Source organism: Nelumbo lutea, chromosome 5, assembly GCF_056320005.1.
Source record: "Nelumbo lutea isolate HS-2025 chromosome 5, American lotus-T2T, whole genome shotgun sequence".
NCBI classification, from domain to species: domain Eukaryota; kingdom Viridiplantae; phylum Streptophyta; class Magnoliopsida; order Proteales; family Nelumbonaceae; genus Nelumbo; species Nelumbo lutea.
In genome coordinates, this window is record NC_142688.1 from 44259591 (window position 1) to 44285797 (window position 26207).

Genomic DNA, 26207 nt, shown 5'->3' on the forward strand with positions numbered 1-26207 from the left:
ATGAACTCGAACTCCCCTTCAGGTCAGAGCCTTCCTTCGAACATTTGGGATGGATTTCTACAGTCCTCTTAGCCGAAGCAACCCAGTTACCAACAAAAATACATGTAGCCAAACCCTTTTCCTATGCTAGGAAGTTGAACAGTCAACATACTTGTAGCAGAGCCCTACTCGGCAGTGGAGACTAACCGCAGCACTAGAAAAGCTTCCTCTTCCTTGTCTTCAAGCATCAGTACTATAGCTCCTTCGCAGCAGAGGAGAGAGACCTCAGCTAGTTGTTTTCTAGGCCTGGACGAACCTGCTCTGATACCATGTTGAGCAGGAGACCAAGAAGAAGAAGAAAAGGAGAAAAGAAGAAGAAAGGAGAAGAGGAGGAAGAATAAGAGGCAACTGAGTTAAGGCCTTAACCAAACTTAGCTTTAGTCGAGTGAAGCTTTCTATTTATACTGTTCTGGCCGTACATAACAATATGTATACAGAATTACGAAAATACCCCTGTGGGTACTAAGCCTGTGTACAATACATATAATACACCTGTTAATAGTGGGAAACAAGGTAGTGAATGGGGAATGACCATCAAGGATAGACGTGGGCTTCTGATTAATCAAGAAGCAAGAAGTAAACACCGCATCACTCCAAAAGGGTTTGGGAACATTCATGTGATGCATAAGGAATTAGTTGTTTCCAAAAGATGACGATTCTTTCTCTTAGCCACTCCATTTTGTTGTGGGGTGTAGGTACATGAGGTCTGATGTATAATGCCATGTTGGTCCAAGTATTCTTGAAATGATGAAGAGAAATATTCACAGCCATTATCGGAATGAAAAATGTTAATGTGAACACCAAATTGGTTGCGAATCTTAGCATAAAATTTTTGGAAGATGGTAAACAATTCACTCATTCTTTCATTAAATAGAGCCACGCCATCCTTGAATAATCATCAACAAAAATGACAAAATATCTATATCCATTGTATGACATCACTTTATAAGGACCCCAAACATCTGAATGAATCAAAGAAAAAGGACTCGACACACGATTATCAATCCTAAGACTAAAGGGAACACGATGATGTTTCCCCAACTGACATGACTCACAATCTAAAACAGAAAGTTGACTCAATGAATGAACCAAAGACTTCAAAACTTTTAGCGAAGGATGACCAAATTGGCAGTGCCACTGGAAAGGAGAGAGAGATGACTGGAGAGTCGTTGATGTTCTTCCACCACCATCAAGATAATACAATCCACCAGCTTTATGCCCTCCACCAATCTTCATCCTCGTCTTGAGATCCTGAAAAACACACGAAGAAGGGTAAAATGTAATAGAGCAATTGAGTGACTTGGTCAACTTACTAACAGACATAAGGTTAAACGGAAATTTAGGGACATACAAAATTGAGGATAAAGATAAGGGGGTCATGTTAACATTGTCAACACCACAAATGGAGGATGTGGAACCATTAGCAAAGGTAATAGAATGTGATGTTGAGCAATGAGAGAGGGAAGAAAACACACTTGGAGTTTTAGTCATGTGATCGGAGGCTCCAGAGTCAATAATCCAAGGATTGGGTGTGGATGCCAAACAAGCCATACCTGAGTGTGCGAAAGTATCCATGTTCTGCTGAGATGTGGATTGGACAAACCTCTCATACTCATCATGGGGAACACTCACCATCTCCTTCCCGGGAACATGTGTGGATGTAGGAGGCATCTGATCAGCTGAACAACTCTCCTGTCTGAAACTAGTGTCACTAGTCATAGCATGATTGGCCCAAGTTGAGGGTGGACCATGCAAGTCATAGCGATAATTAATGGTATGTCCATCCATACCACAATGAGTACATCTCCTCGGACCCGAGCCATGTCCTCTGCCATGGGCTCCCCCTGAATCTCTACCTCTAGTACGACCACCACCATGGTTATATGTAGGTCTACCACCACCACTCTGGCCATATACCGGACCACTGCTACCACTACGGCCAAACTGAGCTCCCCGACCTCCACCTCTAACACCACGGCCCCTTGATACTGCAAAGGCTGATCTATCAGAAACATTAGAGTTTTCAGTAGATCCAATGGAAGTCCTCCGAAGTCGAGCAAACACCTCTTCTAAGGAAGGGAGAGCTGACCCTCCTAGTATTTGAGCCCACACTGGTTCATACTCAGATTTTTGCCCCACCAAAAATTGGGTCACATCAAGCTGTTCTCTCTGTTGTTGCTGAATTTTGACATCAAAAGTGAGGGGTGATAAACATTCAACTCATTACGAATGTTTCTCATACTAGCATAGTACTCCTCAAGACTCTGATTGCCCTATTGTAGATTAAAGTTTTCCTGATACAGCTGATATACTTTGGTTGTATTGTCTTGACTAGAATACAACTTCTTAGCATGGTCCCACACATCTTTGGCAGCGTCAAGAAACAAGAAATTTACACTAATCTTGGGTTCTATACTGTTCCATAACCAGGTGATAATCTGTGCATCCTCTTGTTCCCAGTCATCATACTCATGAGAATCAGTGGAGGGTTTCTCCTCCCTTGTATGTTTCACCTTCTTCTTTGCCTTCAGAAAAACTTCTACAGATTTAGCCCAAGGTACATAATTCTCTCCATTCAGTTTAATGGAGGTCATTTGAACATTTAGGTAGTCAGTAGGTATCATCACATTAGATTTGCTATCACTGCTATCTCTCATTGCTGAATTCTGTTATTACTGAATTCGGCACATTACTTAATCACACTGATCACACTGGTTTCAGCACTTGTTATTGCTGAAGATTGCACTCTTTACACCACAAACCCTACCCCACGATTACCTGAAATCTCACCACACTATATGAGGACCACTCCCCCTTCGAATCACACAGAAAAACAGCATAAACCTTAGCACACTACAGTCTCAAATCCCATCATACGATCTGAAACATACTTCCTATTTGATTCATAACAAAAATATGCATAGAAATCTCTTACCTCATCACCCGAAAAACAAAACACACACAAAAAAATCAGACCACACAAGACACCCACTGCACCACACAATCAGCCCTCTTCTCTTCATCGATTAGGGGAGGGCTTCTTAGAAGCCACATCAACCGACCATGAACAGCACAACTGGAGGCATAGAGACCTCCAAGGGAAGAGGGCGACCACTCCTTTTCAGCCCTTTCCCTTATCTCCAATCGATGGCAGAGAAATCAAGAGAAAACCCTAGACTGAGTGCAGAAAACAGAAATCTGGGCAGATCCGAGTTGCTTAGTTGAGCTCTGATACCATACTATGATTCGGCCTGCCCTTGAGTTCTGTTAGTCTGATAACAGCCAAGAAGAGAGAAGAAGAAAGAAGAAAGAAAGAGAGAGGGAAAAGAGGAGAAACGGAGAGAAGAAAAGTCTGGTTTGAATGAGAGAAAAATTACCTCTCCCATTCAGCTAGACATGTTTTATATTACTAACATAATGGAAAAGACACATGTGCCCTTACTTAAGTGAGGGACACTAGTTCTAATATAATATTACAGATCAGCAACCTCAACATAAGTATAAAGACAGAAATACCCCTACACTTACACAACTTAACAACCATAGAATTATCTCTTGCTTTGGTCTGGTAATGTGCTAGTCTCCAAGGGCCACCCTCCTTGTCTCCTAGCCACTTGATGGTATTTGCAGAATCTCTACTGATAGTTAATTGCGAGATACCCAACTTTTTGGCAATGCGAATGCCTGTGAAGGCAGCCATAATTTCAGCCTTTTTTTGAGTTGGCAATCTTAATCGGTCCTCTTAAAACCTAGCAAACATTTTTGTCCTTCCCTTTAATTACTCCAATTCTGACTACCCCTGGATCACTAAAAGCACTCCCATCAAAATTAAGAGATATCACCCCTTCCTGTTGCTATAGACTTGGGGGAGGAATAAAGGTTTGGGGTAGGAGAAAAGGAAGTTCACAACATTTCTGTGAAGATCATTTACCAAGATTCCTTTGAAGTGCTTGGAAGTACTAACCGACAAAAAACACCTGTGAGTAATATGTTAAATTGAGTACTCCTATGATATCGCTCTGTTATCAAATATTCAGTTATTTTTCTCTTCCCAAACACTCCATATTACTACATGACCGACAATTTGCCAAAAGATTTTGCCTCTATTACTGAGGCCTCTGCCTTGGCACTACCACCAAAAGTCTGCAATCTGTTTGGAAAACCCAACTGTGTCCAATCAGGTTAAGAAAATGATACCATATTTTCCTAGTTACCTGACAATGAAGGAGAAGATGATCTGTTGATTCCCCATCACTAAGGCATAAACTGCAAACATGAGGAGAAAAGTAATTTTTGCCTTTGTTCTTCTAGAGGAGGTCATAAGTATTAATTCTCTTAAAACAAGCTTTCCACACAAAGAAGTAGACTCTGGAGGGAATGTGAGAAACCTAGGGGTGCTCACAGTTCGGTTAACTGAACCGTAGGGTATTTTCTTGAACCAAACTGGTAGTACCGGTTTTTGGAAAACCGGTAACCGGAACCGAACTGAAACCAATCAGTTAACCAATTGACTGGTTTGGTTCATTGGTTTTTCGGTTTTTTGTTTTTACAATATATTATCAAAATATATAAATATATAATAAAGTATTATTAATATATATAAAATATTATATTTTAAATAATATATTATAAATATATATTTAAATATATAATGCATATTTATTAATTTATAATATATAAAAAATATAAAATATATAATATACATAAATATATATAAAATACATAGAAATATATGTATATCGGTCGGTTTGGTTAATTGTCGGTTTTTTATTTTGGTTAACCGAAACCGAACCGGTACCTTCGGTTTTTTAAAAACACTGAACTGAAACTGAACCAACCGGTTGGTTAGCTGATTTTTTGGTTCGGTTTCGGTTGGTTCGGTTTTTTTGGTTTTTTTGCTCACCCCTAGAGAAACCCAAACTTTCTTATAGGAAAGAGGCAAGGGGTCTGCTCTTCTGTAATTGGAGCATCGAAAAAAATACTTCATTGAGAAAATGCGGGAAGGGTGAAGGGTTCAAATACGATGATTACAAAGGGAGGGGGCTGAATGTAAACCTCCCCAAGGGTATTATGCAACTCAGAAATTTCGGTGATTTCCAAATCTCTTAGAGCTCTTATAAGGTTCAGATTCCAACTAATTCGAGGAAGATACAGAGAATGACAGGAGGAAATAGTGGCATCGTGGTTCAGGCTAAGGCTGAAAACCTAAGGGAAACAGCCAAGGTGGAATCACCTCACCAAAAATCAGTCCAGAATTTTATTTTGTTACCATTCACCACATTGTATCTAATGAAGGAGATAAAACTATTATATGGAGACATTTCCATGGATTGGTTTCTTTGACTCGGTTCAAGTGAGTTTTGCTATCCCAGCCATTGGGTTGGTTCCTTTCTTGAAATCTATAATTTCTATTTTCATAAGTTTCATAGGATAGTAGTATGACTAAAGGAATAGTTAACATTGTTTTGAATTGATTATTCTTAGGAGGTTTCTAACCATATAAATTTATTAATTAGGTTCTATTGAAGATGCTTCCAAAATATTACGAACATGTAAAGAGGCATGACAACACACTCATAACAAAATTCTTTGGGCTCCATCATATTACATTGAGAGGTGGACGGGAGGTATATTGTCCACAAGTGCCTTTTATTTTGTATGTTGCCTTTTTGATTGGTGTTCAACCATTTTCATTTTCTATCTTCCTTTTCACTTGGTAGGTGCGATTTGTTGTCATGGGAAATATGTTCTGCACAGGACTAAGAATTCACCGTCGTTATGATTTGAAAGGCTCATCTCATGGAAGAAGTACAAACGAACATGATATTGATGAAAATACCACATTGAAAGATCTTGATCTGAAATATGAATTTTATTTGGACAAGTCCTTGCGGGATTCCCTTTTTAAGTACGTCTCAATTACAACAGTGCATGGTTGTATCTTTTGCAATATGTTTTTTGATTGGCCATTAGGACTGGTTTTGTCTCAATTCATAGCTATGTTTTCTTTTCATGGGATTTTTTTTTTGTTTTTTTAACTCCTTAAATAGTCTTGCATTGAACTGTATGTGAAAACTCCCCACACAATTTATGTTCCACATGATTGGATCCTTTTCCTGAAACATGTAGATAGGTAACCATCTGGAATAAAGGTAAAAAACAATAAAATGGAAATATCAATAATTAACCCAGAATTTCTTTATGTGATAAATACTAAGCTAATTACTATATAACTAATTTTGGATAATAATTATAAAAGTATAGTATGAAACCAGGCACTAGGGCTATGGACATTGAACAAAAACAATATCTTTAAGAAGTAATGAGAATATAGGAATTTAATTACAACCATCATTTTTGTGGCAATATAAAACCAAATAAGGGGTGTTTCAGATTTTGAGTGATTTCAAAGGGTAAACATGCCTAAAACCAACCCCCTAAAGCAATTTTGAAAAGAAAAAACTAAAAAAAAAAGGTTATGAGGCATCGAAACACCCGATACACCTGTTCGTTCATATCTGGTGTATCAATACTTTGAACATTGCTCCCTTAACAGATATAGGGCATACTTTTGTTGTGAAGTGAAGTGAAGATTCCATGCTTGTATTGGCTACTTCCTAGAAAGTATTTCAGTTCTCCAAGATTCTTGATCCAAATTCCTACTACAAGGACCTTTAGAGCACATCTATCTCCTCAAGGTCACTTTTTATGGCAACAATACTATCAACATATACTCATTTATCAAAAAAAATATATATTATCAACATATACTATTAGAACTGCCAGGAGAGACCCTTTCCTCTTTAAAAAGAGAGTATGATCAGACTATGCCTGCATATAGCCAACCCAAAACAAAGCTCCTCTAACGTGTCAAACCAAGCTCTAGGTGGTTGGTTTAAACCATATAATGACTTATTCAACTTACACACCTTTTTCTCATCAACATCATTGTAGAACCTCATTGAATGATCCATATACAATTCCTCTTGTAAATCTCCATTAAGGAAGGGATTTTTAACAACAAGATGAAAGAGTGGCCAAGAACAGGTAGTGGGCAAGGAAAGAAGAACACGAACCGAGCTCATCTTAGCCACAAGAGCAAAGGTCTCCAAGTAGTAAACTCCATAGATTTGTGTATACCCCTTTATTATTAATCTCGTCTTATACCTTTCTTATTGTCATTAGCTTTAGTACTTCACATTTAACACTCGTTTGCACTCCACATTCTCCTTATCAGTAGGCAAATCAAGAATTTCCTAAGTCTGATTTTTTATATCAAGGCCTCTATTTCATCCTACATTACCTCCTTCCACTCAGGTTTAGATAGAATCTTATTAATATTCATGGGCATAGACACAAAAGAAAGAGAAGATAGGAAAACACGATATGATGGTGAAAGTGAACTATAAGAGATGGTGGGAAATGCAATGGGCTATGGAGGTGGTACACTTTCTCTTCCCCTTGTAAAGTGCAGTGGGAAGATCAAGGTCATTAGGTGCAGGTGTGTCCTCAATTGTAATGGGTGTGGAATCATCAACAGGGACAAGAGGCATACTTTCACTGTCACCTAATCTTGTGAAGCAGCTTGAAGAGGAGTTGATAAAGGAACAAGAACTACCAAAGGGGTAGAGATTGGAAGAGAAACAACCCTCATATGAGAACACTCCCCCTGAGAAGAAATACCAAAAATAGAACTGACTAGACTCAAAAATGGTAATGCACATAGTAACATATCAACCCCTAGACATTGGATCATAGAAATAATTACACTTTTGGTTCTAAGCATACTCAAGAAAACACACTTCTTTGCTTTGAGGATCAAATTTACTATGATGAGGTCCAAGAATATGAATAAAACAAGTGCATCCAAAAACCCACAAAGGAATATGAAACAACTCACCTTTAGGAAACAAAACACCATAAGGGGTCTAAAAACCAAGAATAAAAGGGCATATAGTTAATTAGTAAGACTATAGTAGAAACAACATCACCCCAAAAACAAAGAACTGAGGCAAATATCATAGGACTCCTGGGCACCTCTACAATATGTATGTTTTTTTCTCTCAACCACTTCATTCTGTTGTAATGTATGAGAACAACTACTTTGATGAATAACCCCATGCTCCAAGAGGTAGGATGCTAGGTCATCAAAGTATTCCCTAACATTATTAGATCTAAAAATCTTAATCCTCACCCCAAACTGTGTGAGAACCATTTGGCAAAATTTCCATTTTAGAGATGGAACCTCATTATGAGAACACATTAAATAAAGCCAAGAGAAACATGAGCAGTCATATACCAAAAAAGAAAGACTTGAATTACTCATAGAAGGATGCTGAGAGTTGGAGCTCGAGGAAGAAGACCTTGAATCTCAATGTGAATCCCAGCAGTTCTCTTCAGTGGTTCCCAACAAAATTGGTGAACCACCTAACCCCTGAGCGAAGGAATCCAAGGTGTATCAAATGCAACGATTTGGAGAAGCTAGAAGATAGAGAGTGGGCAGTACAAATAGAGAGCAGTGGCGATTATAACTTAGATGATTCAGATGAAACCTCGACTTTGGTCAGCATGGACCTGCAAGCTAAGGAAAACTTGTTTGAGACAAGGAGCTTGAGTACGGAGCTGCTGTTTCTTGAAGATGAAGGGACTGGCAGTGGTCTCTCAGGGGAAGATTGAAGTGAAGGTGTCGCTAATTTTGTAGTACAAACCTCACACCCCAACGACGACAAAGTTAAGCCAAAACCTCAAGACTCACAAACAAGTTATAAATATAGAAGAACGGACCTCTCTCTTGAGCACGGATAAGGGTGTTTTAGGAAGGGTAGAATAGGGTTCAGGTTTTCAAGAATGTAGGCAAGACAGTGGTGGTTGCGCTACCATGTCCACTCTGCAGGAGTTACCTTGTAGGGGACTGACACCAAACTCGTTAGCAATTGGCCAACAGTCTAGCCTGAGTGGCCATTGTGCTCTTGCTCCTCCTCCAGGTATCGATGTCAATTTGGTTTTAGTTACTGATAGGTGTGTTTTGCCTGAAATAGGTGTACCAGCATCCCATCTAGGTGGCAAAGCAAAGGAAGGAGGTTGGGAGGTGGTAGTGAGGTGAAGGGAGGGGAGGGAAATAAATTTTCGGCTCTAATTTGTACAGAGTTTGGGGAGCTCAGTCGAAAGGAAGGGTATAGTGCAACGGTGAAGGTGGATGGTAATGGAGAGTTTGACCTTGATGTAGGAGTACATACTCTAAATGTGGGTCCCACTAATGTGAGGGGTCAGGTGGGTGTAAGGGATGGCAGAGAAGGAGAACTGAAAACAAATAATGAGAAGGGTGAGGAATTTAAGAGAGTGAAAAGGAAAGAAAAAGATCTGAGGTGGAAAGATTATTGTGTGATATTGATGGGGATTTAGAGTTTAGTGGGAGGGGAGATAGGAGGAAGAGTGGGAAGTAAAGAGGATTGGTCACAAGTTGAGGGTTTTATTAACTTCTTTCCTATGAGAATAGTTAGCTGGAATGTGAGAGGATTGGGAAGTGCAAGTAAAAGGAGGGTGATTAAGGACCTATTTGAAGGTTAGGATCCACCATATGGATGGCCAAACCATGCTAGATGGTTGGGCAAAATTTCAAAAATTTTCTTAACCTTATAGGAATCGAATTCCGTGTTTTTAGAAAAACTGCATTTTTCTAGGATTGATCTTGCACTAAAACTGGATTAGATTTGAAACCAAAACAAGAGGGAGATGTATACCTGATACGGATTCCAAAAACGTATCTCCCAAGGTGGAAGTTTATGCCCAAATCAGTCCCTAAAACCAGCTTCCACTGAAGATGGAACAGCTTGAAGTTGAAGCCGGTTCAGCAATGCAGTTTTCAGCAAAATTGCAATCCAAATCCTTGGATCAAACTAGGGAGGTGAGCACGAATTTTCTCTGAAATTTTCTTGCAAAAATCAGAGAAAGAACTGATCTTTATCAGTCCCAAAAAGTGAGGTTGAACTAGGGTTTCTTGGGCGACAAGAGAAGAGAGAGAGCAGAACTTGCAATAGTGTCCTTGAGCAGTCCACCCTCTTCTTCTTTTATACTTTATGGAGCACTTCTCCTAATCGAATTAGGAGATTTATCCAAATCTTTATTTGGATCTGGACTCTATCAAGAGATAGATCTTGTCCTCTTAAGAGAACGGGTGCTTCATACCCATATCCAAAACCCAGATTCGCCCATGTCACATGACAACTTAATTAATCATATTAATTATGGGTTGTTGGCCCATTAGCTATATGGCTCACAACCCAAGAGTGTTGCTTGGATAGTTTAGGTTTGATTGTATGGCGTGGGACCCCACAATTACCTCACATAAGCCTACATGGGTTCGGCACAGTCTCTGTGAAATGGCCTAGCCGAATTCACTACCAAACGCAATGAACCCCTGAGCTCATCACTATGGGTTCAAATTGGGCCCAACATTTATAGTTAAATGATCCTTGAATCTAGCCATCCTATGAAGACACAAGGATAATGGACTTAGGATATAGCCCATTAAGTAATCAACCCTTAATGGTCTCTTACACTTAACCTCTTAGCCCATAATAATCAAACATTGCCCGACAGGGAAGGACCTCTCCCCTGACTGCAAGGTGATAAGCCCACATGGGATTGGCACAGTCTCTGTGAAATGGCCTGGCCAAATTCACTACCAAACGCAATGAACCCCTGAGCTCATCACTATGGGTTCAAATTGGGCCCAATATTTACAGTTAAATGATCCTTGAATCTACCATCCTATGAAGACCCAAGGATAATGGACTTAGGATATATCCCATCAAGTAATCAGCCCTTAATGGTCTCTTACACTTAACCTCTCAGCCATAATGATCAAGCATTGCCCGACAGGGAAGGACCTCTCCCCTGACCGCAAGGTGTAGTGTTACACTCTCTACTCGGATGGATCCTAGGAATTAAAACCTTTTTCAAACACTTTTCTTAAAACAATATATATATATATATATCATATAATAATATTTTGCAAAACCAAATCTCAAACATGATTGAAATCCACTATCGGAAGTTTAGGTTTCCATCAGAGAGAGTGCAGTCTCAATCATTCACTTTGTCCGACAAAGGGGTTGATCCTATCACTATGATCACCCACTTAAGTGAATTCTCAAACTGCTCCAACATACCCAGGTTTTGACCCATAATGGATCTTACTGATTGGCCTATCAAAGATAGCCCAATTCGACACCCAATGCAGTACCATAATCAAGTCTAGGGGTTATGTGTAACTTTCCAAATTTTCCCATCAATCTATAAGGTCCAGGACATAACTGGAAAATGGTCAGGGTTCAGTGTTTCAACCAAACACACACTACATGTTGTTTGGGTCTAACCCTAACAGCTGAGACAAACTGCCTCCAACTTCTTTGGAAGTACATCAGTGTTAGCCTTGGCAGGATAAACTCCCTAAGCCTATCAAACGACTGAGAACATTCTAAACTAACACGAGTCTCATAAGTGTCCAGTTTAAGGGGTAAATTCACAGAAACATACCAATGACAACATAAAACAATAATGTACTTTTGTTCATTTACAATAAATTTGTTTGTACATCTATATGATTGGAGCTAAGGGCATACACTGTCTAACACTATTGAAGAGAGAGAAGCCTAACACTGTATTTTTGCAAAAAACAAAATTGTCAAAACTAGATGGAAGGCGGGTGAGAAGTATATGGAGGTCTAGAGGAGTTAGTTGGGTTTCAGCCCCATCTTGGGGAGTTTCAGGAGGGATTGTTACATTATGGAAAGAGGATGTAGTAGAAGCAGTGGAGGAGCTAATAGGTAGGTTTTCAGTGTCTATTAAATTCAAGAATGTGGTGGATGGTTTCACTTGGGTGTTGACCAATATCTATGGTTCCAATAACTATAGGGAAAGGAATGACATGTAGGATGAATTATACACAATTCAGGGTTTGTGGGTAGGCCCGTGGTGTCTGGCAGGGGACTTCAATGTTATACGGTTTCTGAGGAAACTAGCAATTCCCAACGATCCATCACGACTAGCATGAGGAAGTTTAATAGCTTTATTGCAGATTGTGAGTTGAAGGAAATCCCACTTTTACAAGCTAGATTTACTTGGTCTAACCTACAGGAAACCCATTTGTGGCCAAAGCTGGATAGATTCATCTTCAACTTAGAATGGGAGAATTACTGGGGAAACTTGGTGTATAGAGGTAACCTCAGATCACTGTCCCATAAGAATAGGTTTGGAAGATTTCATCAATGGACCAAGACCATTTAGATTTGAGAACATGTGGCTTACCCACCCGGACTTTGTGAATAAAGTAAAAGCTTGGTGGAATGAGGAATTGAGGGGAATAAAGTGGAAGGGGTATAATTTCACAAGAAATTGCAGAAATTAAGATCCAAAATAAGAGAGTGGAGTAGGGATCATTTTGGAAGGATTGAGGAACAAAAGGTAACCCTAACCTCTAGGGTAGAGGAGTTGTACGAGAAAGAAACCCAATCTGGGTTGGATGAGAATGATAGAGATTTAAGGAGACATTTAAATAAAGAGTTGAAAGAGGTACTACTAATAGAAGAAATAAGATGGAGACAAAAGTCAAGGCATAAATGGGTTAAGGAAGATGACAAAAACACTAAGTTCTTACATGATGTGGCAAATGAGAGGAGGAGTTTTGTGGCGAAGTTAGAGATAGGAGGGGAGGTTCTCACTAACCAGGAGGATATTTCCAGGGGGTTTGTGGACCATTTTAAATCAACTTATAGACGACCCTTGAATCAGAGGCTTGAAATGGAAGGAGTAGATTGGCCAAGTTTGAATGAGGAGAAAATGAGGTGGCTAGAAAGGAACTTTGAGGAAGAAGAGATTAAACAGGTGGTGTTCTTTTGGATAGATGAAAAGCTCCAGGCCCAGATGGTTTTTCAATAGCATTCTATCAAGATTGTTGGGGGGTAATAAAAGATGATCTTTGTGATGTGTTTAAGAAGTTTGCAAATAAGCATGTGGTTAGTCAAGGTATCAATGCTACTTTCTTGGCCTTAATCCCTAAGAATTCTGATGCTATCCATCCAAAGGATTTCATGCCAATTAGCTTGGTGACAAGTGTTTATAAAATACTAGAAAATGTTCTTTCTCTAAGGATTAAAGAAGCCCTCCCCTCCATCATTAGTCAGGCTCAAGGGGCCTTTATTTGAGGACGTCAGATAATTGATCAGATCCTGCTTGCAAATGAGTGTGTCGAGGATATGAAGAGAGTCAGGAAAAGAGGATTTGTATGTAAGCTAGATCTAGAGAAAGCATATGACTTGGTGGATTGGCAATTCCTGTTAGAGGTGTTGAGGAAATGTGGGTTTGGGGAAAGGTGGTGTAGGTGGATGATGGGCTGTGTCAGTAGCTGTCACTACTCTATCCTAGTAAATGGAGTGGTAAGGGACTTCTTTCTAGGCTGTAGGGGTATTAGACAAGGGGATCCCCTTTCACCCTTCCTACTTACCTTGGTAGCCGACGTATCCATTTGAATCATCACTAGAGCTGATAGGGAAGATGCCATAAGGGGTTGGAGAATAGGCAGAAACCAAGTTCTAGTTATCCATCTTTAGTTTGCAGATGATTTAATGATTTTCTATGATGGAGGCTTTAGTGAGAGGGTGGGGAACTTAAAGGAGTTGATTAAAGCCTTTGAAAAAATCTCCAATTTAAAATCAACTTGGAAAAGAGATGCATAGTGGGGATCAACTTGGAAAATGAGGAGGTTGAGGCTATTGCACTTTGTCTTGGTTGCTCCACTTCTTCCTGGCCTATGTCCTACTTAGGGCTTCCGTTAGGAGCAAATCCTAGGGAGAGTAGGTTCTGGACCCAAGTCATAGAGAAGTTTGAGAAGAGGTTAGCGGTTTGGAAGAAAAATTACATATCTTTGGTTGGAAGGGTCACTTTGATGAGAGCTACTCTCACAACCTACCTACTTACTACCTTTAGGATACTGCCTAGGGGAGCAAAGAAGCTAGAGAAGTTGATGAGAGACTTAATTTGGGAACCGGGAGAAGGCATAAAAGATCATTTGGTCAGATGGGAGATTGTGGGTAGAAGAAAAGAGGAAGGGGGTTTAGGTTTAGGGAATGTGATAAAAATGAATGTGGCTATCTAGGGAAGTGGTTGTGGAGGTGGCCTTTGGAGAGAGAGAGACTTTGGCATGAAGTAGTGAAGAGTATTCATGGTTGCTCAGAGAATGGACAGGATGCTGGTGCATCAAGCAAGGATAACTTGGCAACACCTTGGAAGGCAATCCATAAAATCCTCCCACAATTCCTCAATTGTGTCAGGTATGATATTTGTTCTGGTACTTCTATTCATTTTTGGGAAGACATTTGATTTGGAGATCTACCTCTTAAAGATCTTTTTCCCTCCTTGTTTTATATTTCGTTGTATAAAAATGAGGTATCTCAAATTTCCTTCCTTCTTCTTTAAACTGTAGGCTTTGGCTTGGGACTTTGGTTTTCGTAGAGGGTTAAGAGATGAGGAAGTTGATTTTCTGTTAAACTTGCTTTGCCTCCTTGATAAAGTGTGGTTGGATTCCTTATTTCTAGATAAAATAATCTGGACCCCTAACCCCAAAGGGTTCTTTTCTTGTGGTTCCTTTTTTATGTCACTTTGCAACACCTCCTCTCAACAGGCCTTCCCTACTAAAGAAGTCTAGTTTAGGCCAGTCCCCCCTACGGTAATGGCTTTTTGTTGGGAAGTGTGCCATGGGAAAGTTAACACCTTGGATAACCTACAAAAGAGAAGACCCTTTCTCTGTATCTCTCCAAACTGGTGCACTCTTTGCAGATCTCACGGTGAGGACTGTTATCGTTTATTTCTTTCTTGTGATGTCATTGCATAGCTTTGGGTTTGGCTTTTCTCCTTATTTGGGTGCAGGTGGGAGACACCATCAGAAATAAATTTGTTTTTCAACCCGTCTACCTTCTCTTGGCCCCAGAAAAGAGGAAGAAGTATGTGGAGACAAGAGCAGCTTTGAATTGGACAGTTTTGGAAGAAAGGAATAATAGAATATTCCACGAGAAGGAAAGGAGCAACCAGGCCTTGAAGGATTGCATCATGAATAGAGTAATACACTAGTTAAAATCTATGGAACTGTTCCATCCTTTTCTCCTTATTTGGACAGTAGTAGCAAGCTGCTCATTCTGAACAGATAGGGTTTTCACAAACTGGGCCCCCCTCCGCAAGGTATTTTGAAACGGAACCTTGTTGGGAGCAGCCAGGGCAACCCAGGTCCCTCTGATTTGGGAGTTCTGAGAAATGAGAATGGAGAAGTCATTCTTCTCTATCTGGCCCTTTGGGAGTTCGGAATTCTGTTAGAACAGAATTGTTAGCTGTTATACAAGGAGTTCATCTTGCAAAAGATTTGGGAGTGGAGCAGTTGTTGATTGAAGGGGATTCTAAGATAGTGGTGGGTGGCTAAATAGTTCAGAGGAGGTCGCTTGGATCTACAAGAATGAGCTCAAGAGATATAAATTGGTTGACAAGAAACATGACTGTTATAGTACAATGGGTGGGGAGATCAGCGAATGCCCTTGCAAATACTTTGGCAAAACAAGGGACAGTTAGGGATACACTGTTTTGGACTAAATTGTAATTGTATAGCGGTATAGTAGCAAGCATGTGTTCTTTGTTTTAGTTTTTCTTGGTTCATTTTTGTGGGTTCCATGTCTTGGAGAGGCAGCAACTCGTGCCTCCCCAAGGGTCTGTAATCTCCTCATGATTTTAATGAAATGTGATTTATTATTTATCAAAAAAACTACTCATAGAAGGAATAGAATAAGAGCGGCAAACATCCGTATCAAAAGCTGAGTAGCTAATTTACTCCTTTATAGTTTTATTATTTGAAGAAAATGAATTTTTCCTGTGAGTAAACCCTAGTAGATTCTAGGTGAAAGTAGAGAAGAAGAAAGAAGAAAGAAAAGAGAAAGAAGGAGAGAAGAAGAATGTTCGGCCAGACTAGAAGAGAGAATGTAAAATCACCCCTCCTAGCCAACCCACTTGAATTTATTCAAAAAACTTAGAGTTACAAGAAAGACTATTTTGTCCCTCATAGAAGATGGGACACATAACTTAAACTCAGATACAATAGACCTTTCTCTTCCAAGAAGATAAACTAGAATGACCAAAATACCCCTGACTCGAGCATTCTAACACTCCCCCTCAAGCTGGAGAGTATATATCGTATAGTCCCAGCTTGTTACAAATGTAATCTATTCTTCCCCGAGACAATCCCTTTGTGAAGAGATCTGCCCACTGATTTCCTGAGCTCACATGAGATGTAGTTATTACCCCACTTATCACTTTCTCTCTCATAAAGTGACAATCCACCTCAATATGTTTAGTTCTTTCATGGAAGATGGGATTGGATGAGATGTGAACAGCAGCTTGGTTATCATAGTATAGTTTCATGGGTTTGTCAATTGAGAATCCCAACTCCTGTAGTAAGTTCTTCAGCCATACTAGTTCACATGTGGTATGGGCCATAGCCCTGTACTCTGCTTCTGCACTACTTCTTGCCACCACTGTTTGCTTCTTGCTCTTCCAAGTTACAAGATTGCCACCCAGGACGGTACAATACCCAGTGGTTGATCTACTGTCTGATATAGAGCCAGCCCAGTCAGCATCTGTGTACCCTACTATCTCAAGAGTTCCTCCATTTTGGTATAACAAACCACGATCTATAGCACCCTTTAGGTACCTAACAATTATCAGAACAGCTTCCTAGTGAGGAACCCGGGGATGTTGCATAAACTGACTCACCACACTCACAGCAAATGATATATCTGGTTGGGTAATGGTCAGGTAGTTCAACTTTCCCACCAACCTTCTGTATCTTCCAGGATCATCAAACTCTTCACCTGCATCCACACTCAACTTGGCATTGGGTTCCATAGGAGTCTATTGGTTTAGCACCTAACAACCTTATTTCTTCAAGTAGATCAAGAACATATTTTCTCTGACGTAGGTTGATCCCCTGTTTTGACCTCACAACCTCTATTCCTAGGAAATACTTCAGCTTCCCCAGATCTTTCATATTGAAGTGGTCATGTAAGAATTTCTTCAGCCTGTCAATTCCATTGTTGTCACTTCCAGTTATGACAGTATCATCCACATACACGACTAGCAAGATTTTCCCATCCTTTGAGTTATAGTTGAACACAGAATGATCAACCTGACACTGTTTCATCCCAAAGGCCTTCACCACTTCACTGAACCTGCCAAACCATGCACGTGGAGATTGTTTCAGTCCATAGATTGCCTTTTTTAGCCTACACACCTTAACAACCTCCCCCTGAGCAACAAACCCTGGTGGTTGCTCTATATACACCTCCTCAACAAGATCACCATGTAGGAAGGCATTTTTTATGTCAAGTTGTACGAGAGGCCAATCATAAATAGCAGCTAATGAAATCAACACCCGAACTGAATCAATTTTAGCCACAGGAGAGAATGTCTTCATATAGTCCACACCATATAATTGAGAATAGCCCTTGGCCACTAACCTTGCCTTCAATCGTTCCACACTACCATCAGGAAGATACTTCCCTGTATAGACTCATTTACACCCAACAGTGTGCTTACTAGGAGGAAGAGTGGTGAGTTCCCACGTGTGATTATGTTGTAGAGCAGAGAGTTCTTCTTCCATGGCTTGCCGCCACCCTGGGGAGGTAAGGGCTTCCTGTACAATCTTGGGAATGGGAACAGATGAGAGTAATGAAATAAACTTGTAATGAGAAACTGAAAGGTGAGCAGTGGAAACATAGTCTGAAATGGGATGAGAAGTACAAGTATGTTTACCTTTCCGCAGAGCAATAGGGAGATCAAGATCTGAGGGAGAAGGAGCAGTAGCAGGATCTGTCACCAGGTGCTGAAGTGGAGGGGCCAAATCACTTCCGCGGGTATACACTTGAGTAATTGGTGGCCTCTCAATAGTAACAGGCATATGATGTGCATCTGCAATAGGAATGGGAGCTACGGGAAGATGTTCACAACCGGTACAGGAAGAGGAACCATAGAGGGAGAAGAAGAGACCCCGACATCTGAGAAAAATGGAACTGATTCAAAGAAGGTGACATCAGAGCATACAAACGATTTATGAGATTTTGGGTTATAACACTTATACCCTTTCTGAGTCCTCGAGTAGCCAAGAAAGATACACTTCATAGCTCGAGCACTTAGCTTGTCTACTCCAGGCCCCAAGTGTTGAACAAAACAAACACAGCCAAAGACTCTTGGGGTGAGAGGAATTGGAGACAAAGTGGGAAACAACACGGAGAAAGGGGATTGACATGGGCATCCGATTTATCAGAAACCAGGATGTAAGAACAGCATCACTCCAAAAATGCTTTGGGACATTCATATTGATCATCAAGGACCGAGCAGTTTCAAGAAGATGTCTATTTTTCCGTTCATCTACACCGTTTTGTTGCGGGGTGTAGGCACAAGAAGTTTGATGAATTATCCCATGATGTTCTAGGTATTGCTGAAATGGTGAGGAGTTGTATTCTTTGGCAATATCGGAGCGAAGTATTTTCATATGAACACCAAATTGAGTGCATATTTCAGCATTAAATTTTTGAAAAATAGAGAACAATTCACTACGGTCTTTCATAAGATAGATCCATGTCATCCTTGAAAAGTCATCAACAAAGATTACAAAATACTTATACCCATTGTATGACACCGCTTTAACTGGACCCCATACATCAGAATGAACTAAAGCAAAGGGACTTGAGACACGACTATCAATTCTTGGACTAAATGAGACTCGATGATGTTTTCCCAACTGACATGACTCACAATCTAATGATGAAAGATGACTCAAGGAAGGAACCAACAGCTTCAAAGCCTTGAGAGAGGAATGACCAAGTCGGCAGTGCCATTGGAGGAGTAAGAGACAACTGAAAAGCCACTGGGGGGCCACCACCATCAAGGTAATACAAACCACCTGCTTCATGCCCTCCACCAATCTTCCTCCCCGTCTTGAGATTCCGAAACACACAAGAAGAAGGATAGAAGGTTATAGAACAATTAAGGGACTTGGTTAATCTGCTAATAGACATAAGGTTAAAAGGGAACTTAGGGACATATAAAACAGATGCTAAAGACAAGGAGGAGAGATCAACATCACCAACACCACAAATAGGAGATGTAGAACCATTAGCAAGTGTAACTGTTTGAGATGTGGAGGAGTGAGAAAGGGAAGAAAATACATCAAGAGTCCTAGATATATGGTCCAAGGCTCCGGAGTCAATGATCCACGGTGAGGCTTGAAAGACTGGTAGGATCCATCTAATGGACGCCAAGAAGGGTGCGGAATGGGGGGCGAATTTCAAAAAATTTCTTACCTTCTTCCAATTGGGAATCATATTCCCTAAATTTAGAATACATTATTCAAGGATCCTACTTGAACCATAAACAAATCAGATCTGAACCAAAAAGAAACAGGAAGGATTATACCTGATCCAGAGAAATAATATCTCCCAAAGTTGGTGTTCATGCCCAAAGAACAAACCAAGATCCGCTCCTGCTGAAGATGACACAGCTGTGGATGGAACGGAACCAACAGGGTGCGTCCTACACACTGGATTCTTCACAAGAAACCTCTGGAAACCTTGAACACCGAATCCTTTTGTCTTTCTTGCAAGACTATTGTCAAGAACTGATTTCTTGACTTCCTGTTGCTGCAAAGATCCAATCTTCCAACAGGGAGTGGCGGCGGCTGAAGGAGGAGAAGTCCAGGGACGAAGAGGGTAGAACTGTCTCTTCTCTCTGAAGTCTGTGAGAGATCAAATCTCAGATTGCAGAATGTGTTTCTTGCTTACTCAAACCCCCTGGTTCGAAATCTGATATTTTTGCTAGGGTTTTCTCCTCTTTCTTCTTGATTAAGAAACCTCCCATTATTTTTGGGAGTTATCCCAATCCAAATCAGTATTTGGATAGAGGTTAATCTTAATCCTATCTACAGATTAAGTTAGTTAACTCCTGATCTTATCAGGAGGTTACCAGATTCAAATCTAATTTGAATTTGGTCTCTTAGAGTGGATAAGGTCAAAGACCCAATCCTTTTACTAACACTAATCTCAGATTCGCCCCATGAACTGGTGATCATATCAGCCCAATTCGAAATGGGCTTTTGGCCCATTAAGTGTTCAGTGTTTAACCAGTTTCCAACCTGCTGCCCAGTTGGGCTTCTTTGTATGGCGTGGGACCCAAGCATTGATCTACACACCAGCCACATGGGTTCAGCCCAGCCTTTATTACAAGGCCCAGCCGAATTCACTGAAAGACTCAGTGACCCCCTTAAGCCCATCACATGGACCCTATGGGCCCAACACTTACATTAAGTGGTCCCTGGGCCAAGCCATCTTATAAAAACCTAGGGGCTGTGGGCAGGTGCAAGATTAGCCCATCAGGTATTTTCCTAAATGGTCTTACACTTAACCTCTCAGCCCTTAATGATCAGGCACTGCTCGACAAGAGAAGACCTCTCCCTCGGCTGCAAGGAACAGTGCCGCACTCTCTATTCACATGGATCCCGGGAATTAAAACCTTTTGCAAATCTTTTGAAACCGTACATATACGTATATATATATATATATATCTTATTTTTGCAAAACAAAATTCCAACGATTGAAATCAACTGCTGGCAGTTTGGTTTCCATCAGAGAGAGTGCATTCCCGATCATTACCATTGTTCGACGAAGGGGCTGATCCTGTCACTATGACCACTCACTCAGATGAATTCTCAGACTGCCCCAACATGTCCAGGTTTCGACCCCCACTAAGGATCTCACTGATTAACATATCAAAGACAGCCCGATCCGACACCTAGTGATGTGTCATAATCGAGTCTAGGGGTCAGGTGTAACTTTCCAGTTTTGCCCATCTGTCTCCAAGGTCTAGGGCAATACTGGAAATCTGGTCCGGTTCAAGGGTTCAAGCAATCCCATACTGCATGTGCCTTGGATCTTACCCTGATGGCCGAAACAAACCATCCCAACACTTGGTGGCACACCAGTATTAACCTTGGCAGGATAAATCTCCCCAGATTTATCCAATGGCTGTGAACATTTAAAACTAACACAAGTTTCTATAAGTGTCCAGTTTTAGGGTCTTACACAGAATTTCACCAAACAACATGAATCAAACATGCACTTTAATTTATTTCCACTAAATAATATAAGTACATCAAATCCGATTGAAGCTAAGGGCATACAAGACTGTCTAACAAGGCTTTGGAAGCTAAGCAAGCCATACCTGAATGGGCAAGTGTAGCGGTGTTCTTCTGAGATGTTTGAAGGAACTGCTCATATACTGCATGTGGTACACTCACCATTTCCTGCCCAAAAGCACAAGAAGATGTGGAGGGGGTTGGGTCAGTTTGCTGGCTTTCAGTAATTGTGCTACTACTCTTAGACGTAGTATGGTGAGCCCAAGTGTTGGGTGGACCACGCAAATCATAGCATAAATTAAATGTGTGCCACTCTAAGCCACAATGTGCACACTTTCTCTGAGCATTACTCCTTCCTTTTCCATGGCCTCCCCCTGACTCTCGGCCTCCAGTCCGGCCACTAGCCCGGTTAAACATGTGTCCACCACGGTTGCTTGGAGGTCCACTGCTGCCACCACCACTTTTACTTCCATGACCACTCCCTTTAGTCACTACCAAACCAGATCTATCAGAGAAGGAAGAATGTTCTACCAGCTCAATGGATGTCCTCTTAAGACGGGCAAAAACTTCTTCAAGTGAGGGGAGAGCGGATCCCCCCAATATCTGTGCTCTGACAGGCTCATACTCAGCCTTCAAGCTCACAAGAAACCTAGTCACATCAAGCTGTTCACGTTGCTGTTGTTGGATCTGGACATCTGATGTTAGAGGGTGATACACATTGAGCTCATTGCGGATGTTCCTCAAACTTGCATAGTACTCTTCTAAGCTTTGACTCCCTTGCTTCAAATTGAAGTACTCTTGGTACAACTGATATACTCTAGTTGTGTTGTCTTGTCCAGAGTACAACTTCTTAGCATGATCCCAGATTTCTTTGGTTGTATCTAGGAACATGAAGTTCACACTAATCTTTGGTTCCATGCTGTTCCAAAGCCACGTCATTATCTATGCATCTTCTTGTTCCCAGTCACTAAACCCAGGGGATTCAGAGGGAGGTTTCTCCTCTCTCACATGTTTCACTTTCTTCTTGGCCTTCAAGAACACCTCCATGGATTTTGCCCATGGTACATAATTCTCACCATTCAACTTGATGGATGTCATTTGAACACTTAGATAATCTGGAGAAGGCATGATGCCTATTTTGTTGTCATTCCCATCTGCAAATGAAGCCATCTTAATTATTTCACCTTCAAATATACACGACAACCTCACACACTTCACAAGACTTATCTCACTTATGATACCACCAACTCCAACTTCTTCAATTGCACATTACACACTACACACTAAGGCTGAAATCATTCAGTCAACACATCAAACACCTTGACTGCACACTGCAGGACCATTTACCATCAACACGCCAAGGCTGAAATCACTCAGTCATTTCATTGAACACTTGTTTTTCATACTGCAGAACTGATTACACGTAAGGTCTAGGAGTTCACTTTTAAGCATTTAGAATCATAGATATGTCAGCCACCACGACACAACCACTACCACGCCACTGCTGTCGTGGACTTCAGCAGTCTACAACTCTTCTTTCAGCACACATATGAGCAAGAAAAAAGAACATGACTGATATGCGTATCAGTCTCACCAAGCTCCACAACAACTAACTTTTGAAGCACAAAATAGCATTCACAGTCCATTATTTGAGCACACGACAGCAGTGTTCATATCTGTCTACGTTCAGCCCTCTTCGTACACTAAATAGAGAGTCTAGTGTACCACTTCAACGACCACCACAGCACCGGCCAGAGGCATTCTCACCTCCAGGCCCTCAAAACGACAACTCCTTTTTCAGCCCTTTATCGAATCTCCAATCAGGTCAGCTGAAGGATGAAAACTATTACGAAGCTGGCGGCGAACCCAGGAAGAGGACAGCAGCAAGAAGAGAGAATACGAGACCTTATCGCTTTGATACCATGTGAGTAAACCCTAGTAGATTCTAGGTCAAAGTAGAGAAGAAGAAAGAAGAAAGAAAAGAGAAAGAAGAAGGAGAGAAGAAGAGTGTTCAGCCAGACTAGAAGAGAGAATGTAAAATCACCCCTCCTAGCCGACCCACTTGAATTTATTCAAAAAACCTAGAGTTACAAGAAAGACTATTTTGTCCCTCATAGAAGATGGGACACATAACTTAAACTCAGACACAATATACCTTTCTCTTTCAAAAAGATAAACTAGAATGACCAAAATACCCCTGACTCGAGCATTCTAACATTTCCAATGCTTTGCAAGCTAACAACTTTTAAACTCTAAACTAGACATCTTGATAGACCCAAACAAATGTGAAAACAAGAGATGACTTAGAAAAAGTGGACAACTTTCACCGGCCTAGCACCTGCAACTATAATCTTCGCTGCATACAGGTCAGAAGTGTTAACATCCTCCAAAGCTCCACCACATGTTGTTGCTATCATCCTGAAGATGTGAAGCAACCACAAATTAAACGGTAGCAGAAGAATCTTCAGTATCACTCTCTCTGCCAATACTGAAGTTTTATTGCAAGGTGTCCACTTCGCCACCGTCACCAGACCTTCCAATGTTTCAATAACATCTTGATAGACCCAAACAAATGTGGAACTAGAGAGAAAAGGAATTAAAAGACAAATGAGATAGGAAATTATGCAATAACATAATCTGACTCATTACTGCTACTGTTCACGTTTATTTATTTATTTATTTTGATAGATAACAAGGAATCATTTCATTAATACAAACAATAATGTGCAGTGCGGATTAAAAGGGGTAAAGATACCATACTACTACTGCTCATGTGATGACTCTAATAGTTGGACGGGCAGCACATCTATAAGTTAGATCTCGTTCACCTCTCGACCACTCCCAATCATCCTTCTTGACTCCGGATCATGGAAAACGCAATGATCAGGAAGAAACGTTACTGAACAATCTAAATTCTTTGTTAAACTACTAATAGATAAAAGGTTAGTATGTAGTCTGGGAACATGCAACACAGAAGAAAGGGTAGTGGTATCTAACACTTTAACAGTGCTTTTACCATCCATAGGGGCATGAGAACAATTAGAAATGGAGATTCTGTCTCTACCTGTAAAACCATGGAATTAAAAAATAAATAAAAAATAAAAAACGATGGGAAGTGTAAACTCAAACCGAACCACACTGGTCCATCCTAGGGTCCATTTGATTAGAGCCATTTGCACCGACTTAGTGCTAGAACATTCTAGAATAATGGTTAAAAAGGTAATAAAGGGGAATAGTATAAATAGGGGTCCCAAGCCTAAACTTGTGAAATGAGCTCCATATTTACATGTTCACCTGAGCCTTGAAAGTATGTATGTTCATGTTGGATATTGTTTACTTGTTCAGAAGCTTAAAGTTGAAAACTTTGCCTACTTTTGGCACAGGTTATGGGCAGTTTACTTTGTTTGCACTGTTGCATAAAAGGGTATTCTATGTGTTATATTCATGCTTTGTATGTGCTTTTAAGCCAGTAAATTCAATTGCAGACTGATATTATACTGACAAAGAAGTGCAAAGAATGTGATATAACTGCATAAAATTTGAATGTCCAGTTTTGCTGGAAATCTTAGAATATATTGGAATTAATGCTTTTATGACTATGCTATTATCTAAGCATAGAATGCCGCCGCCAATGACTGTACTGCAACAGTTACAGAATAATTAAAATGGTAAACATAGATTTTCTATTCATAACAGAAAAATCAGTTGAAGGAAAGATGTACATTTTTCCATATAAAAAGTGTTACCTTTTCACCTAGCATTATTACTAATCCTTCTTAGGTTATTATAATTATTCCTTATATGCAGCACTGAAGATTGTATTTCTTTGCTTGATGATCACTTCTTCTGCTCTTCCTTTTTGTTCTCTGAGCAGTAATGACAAAAAGTGTTTTATTAATATGCAAATAAAGTCATGTGCAAGAGGCTAAGGTGGTCCTTGATTTACAATACATGTATGAATGCATGCGTGTATAAATATATATGGAAAAATAACAAAATACACACAAATATATAATCAATGTTCCATGACTTTTTTTTTATCTGTAACTGCTAATCTTATCAAAAAAGAAAATAAACATTTACAGCAGGATTTCTTTACACCCACTATAGTAGCTAGCCTTGGCTATCCATCTTTATGTCAACTATGCATAATGAGCCTTTCACCCTAGAGTTCTCAATCCACAATACAATTCTCTTGAATTACATCAATGTTCCATGATTTTTTTTTTCTCTGTAACTGCTAATCTTATCAAAAAAGAAAATAAACATTTACAGCAGGATTTCTTTAGACCCACTATAGTAGCTAGCCTTGGCTATCCATCTTTATGTCAACTATGCATAATGAGCCTTTCACCCTAGAGTTCTCAATCCACAATACAATTCTCTTGAATTACCCCTTGTTTAGCTAGCCCATCAGCTATATAGTTTACTGTTCAAAGTTGAATTATTTGATGAAAAATTTTTATTTTTGAATGCCCATTTTAAACTTTATATGACTGAACCTGACATCTATTGTCAATATAATTGATTTATGTGCAGACAAATTTCTCTAGACTGCACGTTTCTAGAATCTCAATGCATAATTGATTACAGCCTCCTACTGGGACTGCATTTTAGGGCTCCTGAGCATTTGAAGGCCCCATTAGGATCTGCAGATGTATTGGACCATGAAAGTTCACTAGCCGGTGATGGTAGATATCCCTTTTCAATATAAATATCTTCTCTTTGTGTACTTTTATTTATCCTTGGTTCTATTTGTCATGTTGTATAGGTAAAATACCAGGAATATAATGGATATCCCACCTGAGCTATATCATAGTTATTTAATTATTTTATATAAATTTCCAAGTGAATCATTTGAAAATTTATTTCTTCTCTTTTTTCTTTTATTAATACAAAAAAAGTATGTTGGTTGAGTTCAAGTTTGAGTCTACAACACTAACAG

The 26207-nt window shown here is 40.1% G+C and overlaps 1 protein-coding gene across 4 annotated transcripts in view; it reads left to right on the top strand.

Annotated features, from left to right (window-relative positions):
• LOC148852063 (phosphatidylinositol 4-phosphate 5-kinase 7-like) overlaps window positions 1–26207 on the top strand; it is a 119317-nt gene that overhangs the window by 85431 nt on the left and 7679 nt on the right. For 3 of the 4 annotated variants that reach the window (XM_088943435.1, XM_088943437.1, XM_088943436.1), the window contains exons 6-8: window positions 5556–5666; window positions 5760–5947; window positions 25802–25953. In XM_088943435.1, the coding sequence (XP_088799561.1) occupies window positions 5556–5666; window positions 5760–5947; window positions 25802–25953 (451 nt within the window). The remainder of the gene's footprint in view (window positions 1–5555; window positions 5667–5759; window positions 5948–25801; window positions 25954–26207) is intronic. The other variant, XM_088943438.1, reaches the window with a different exon arrangement.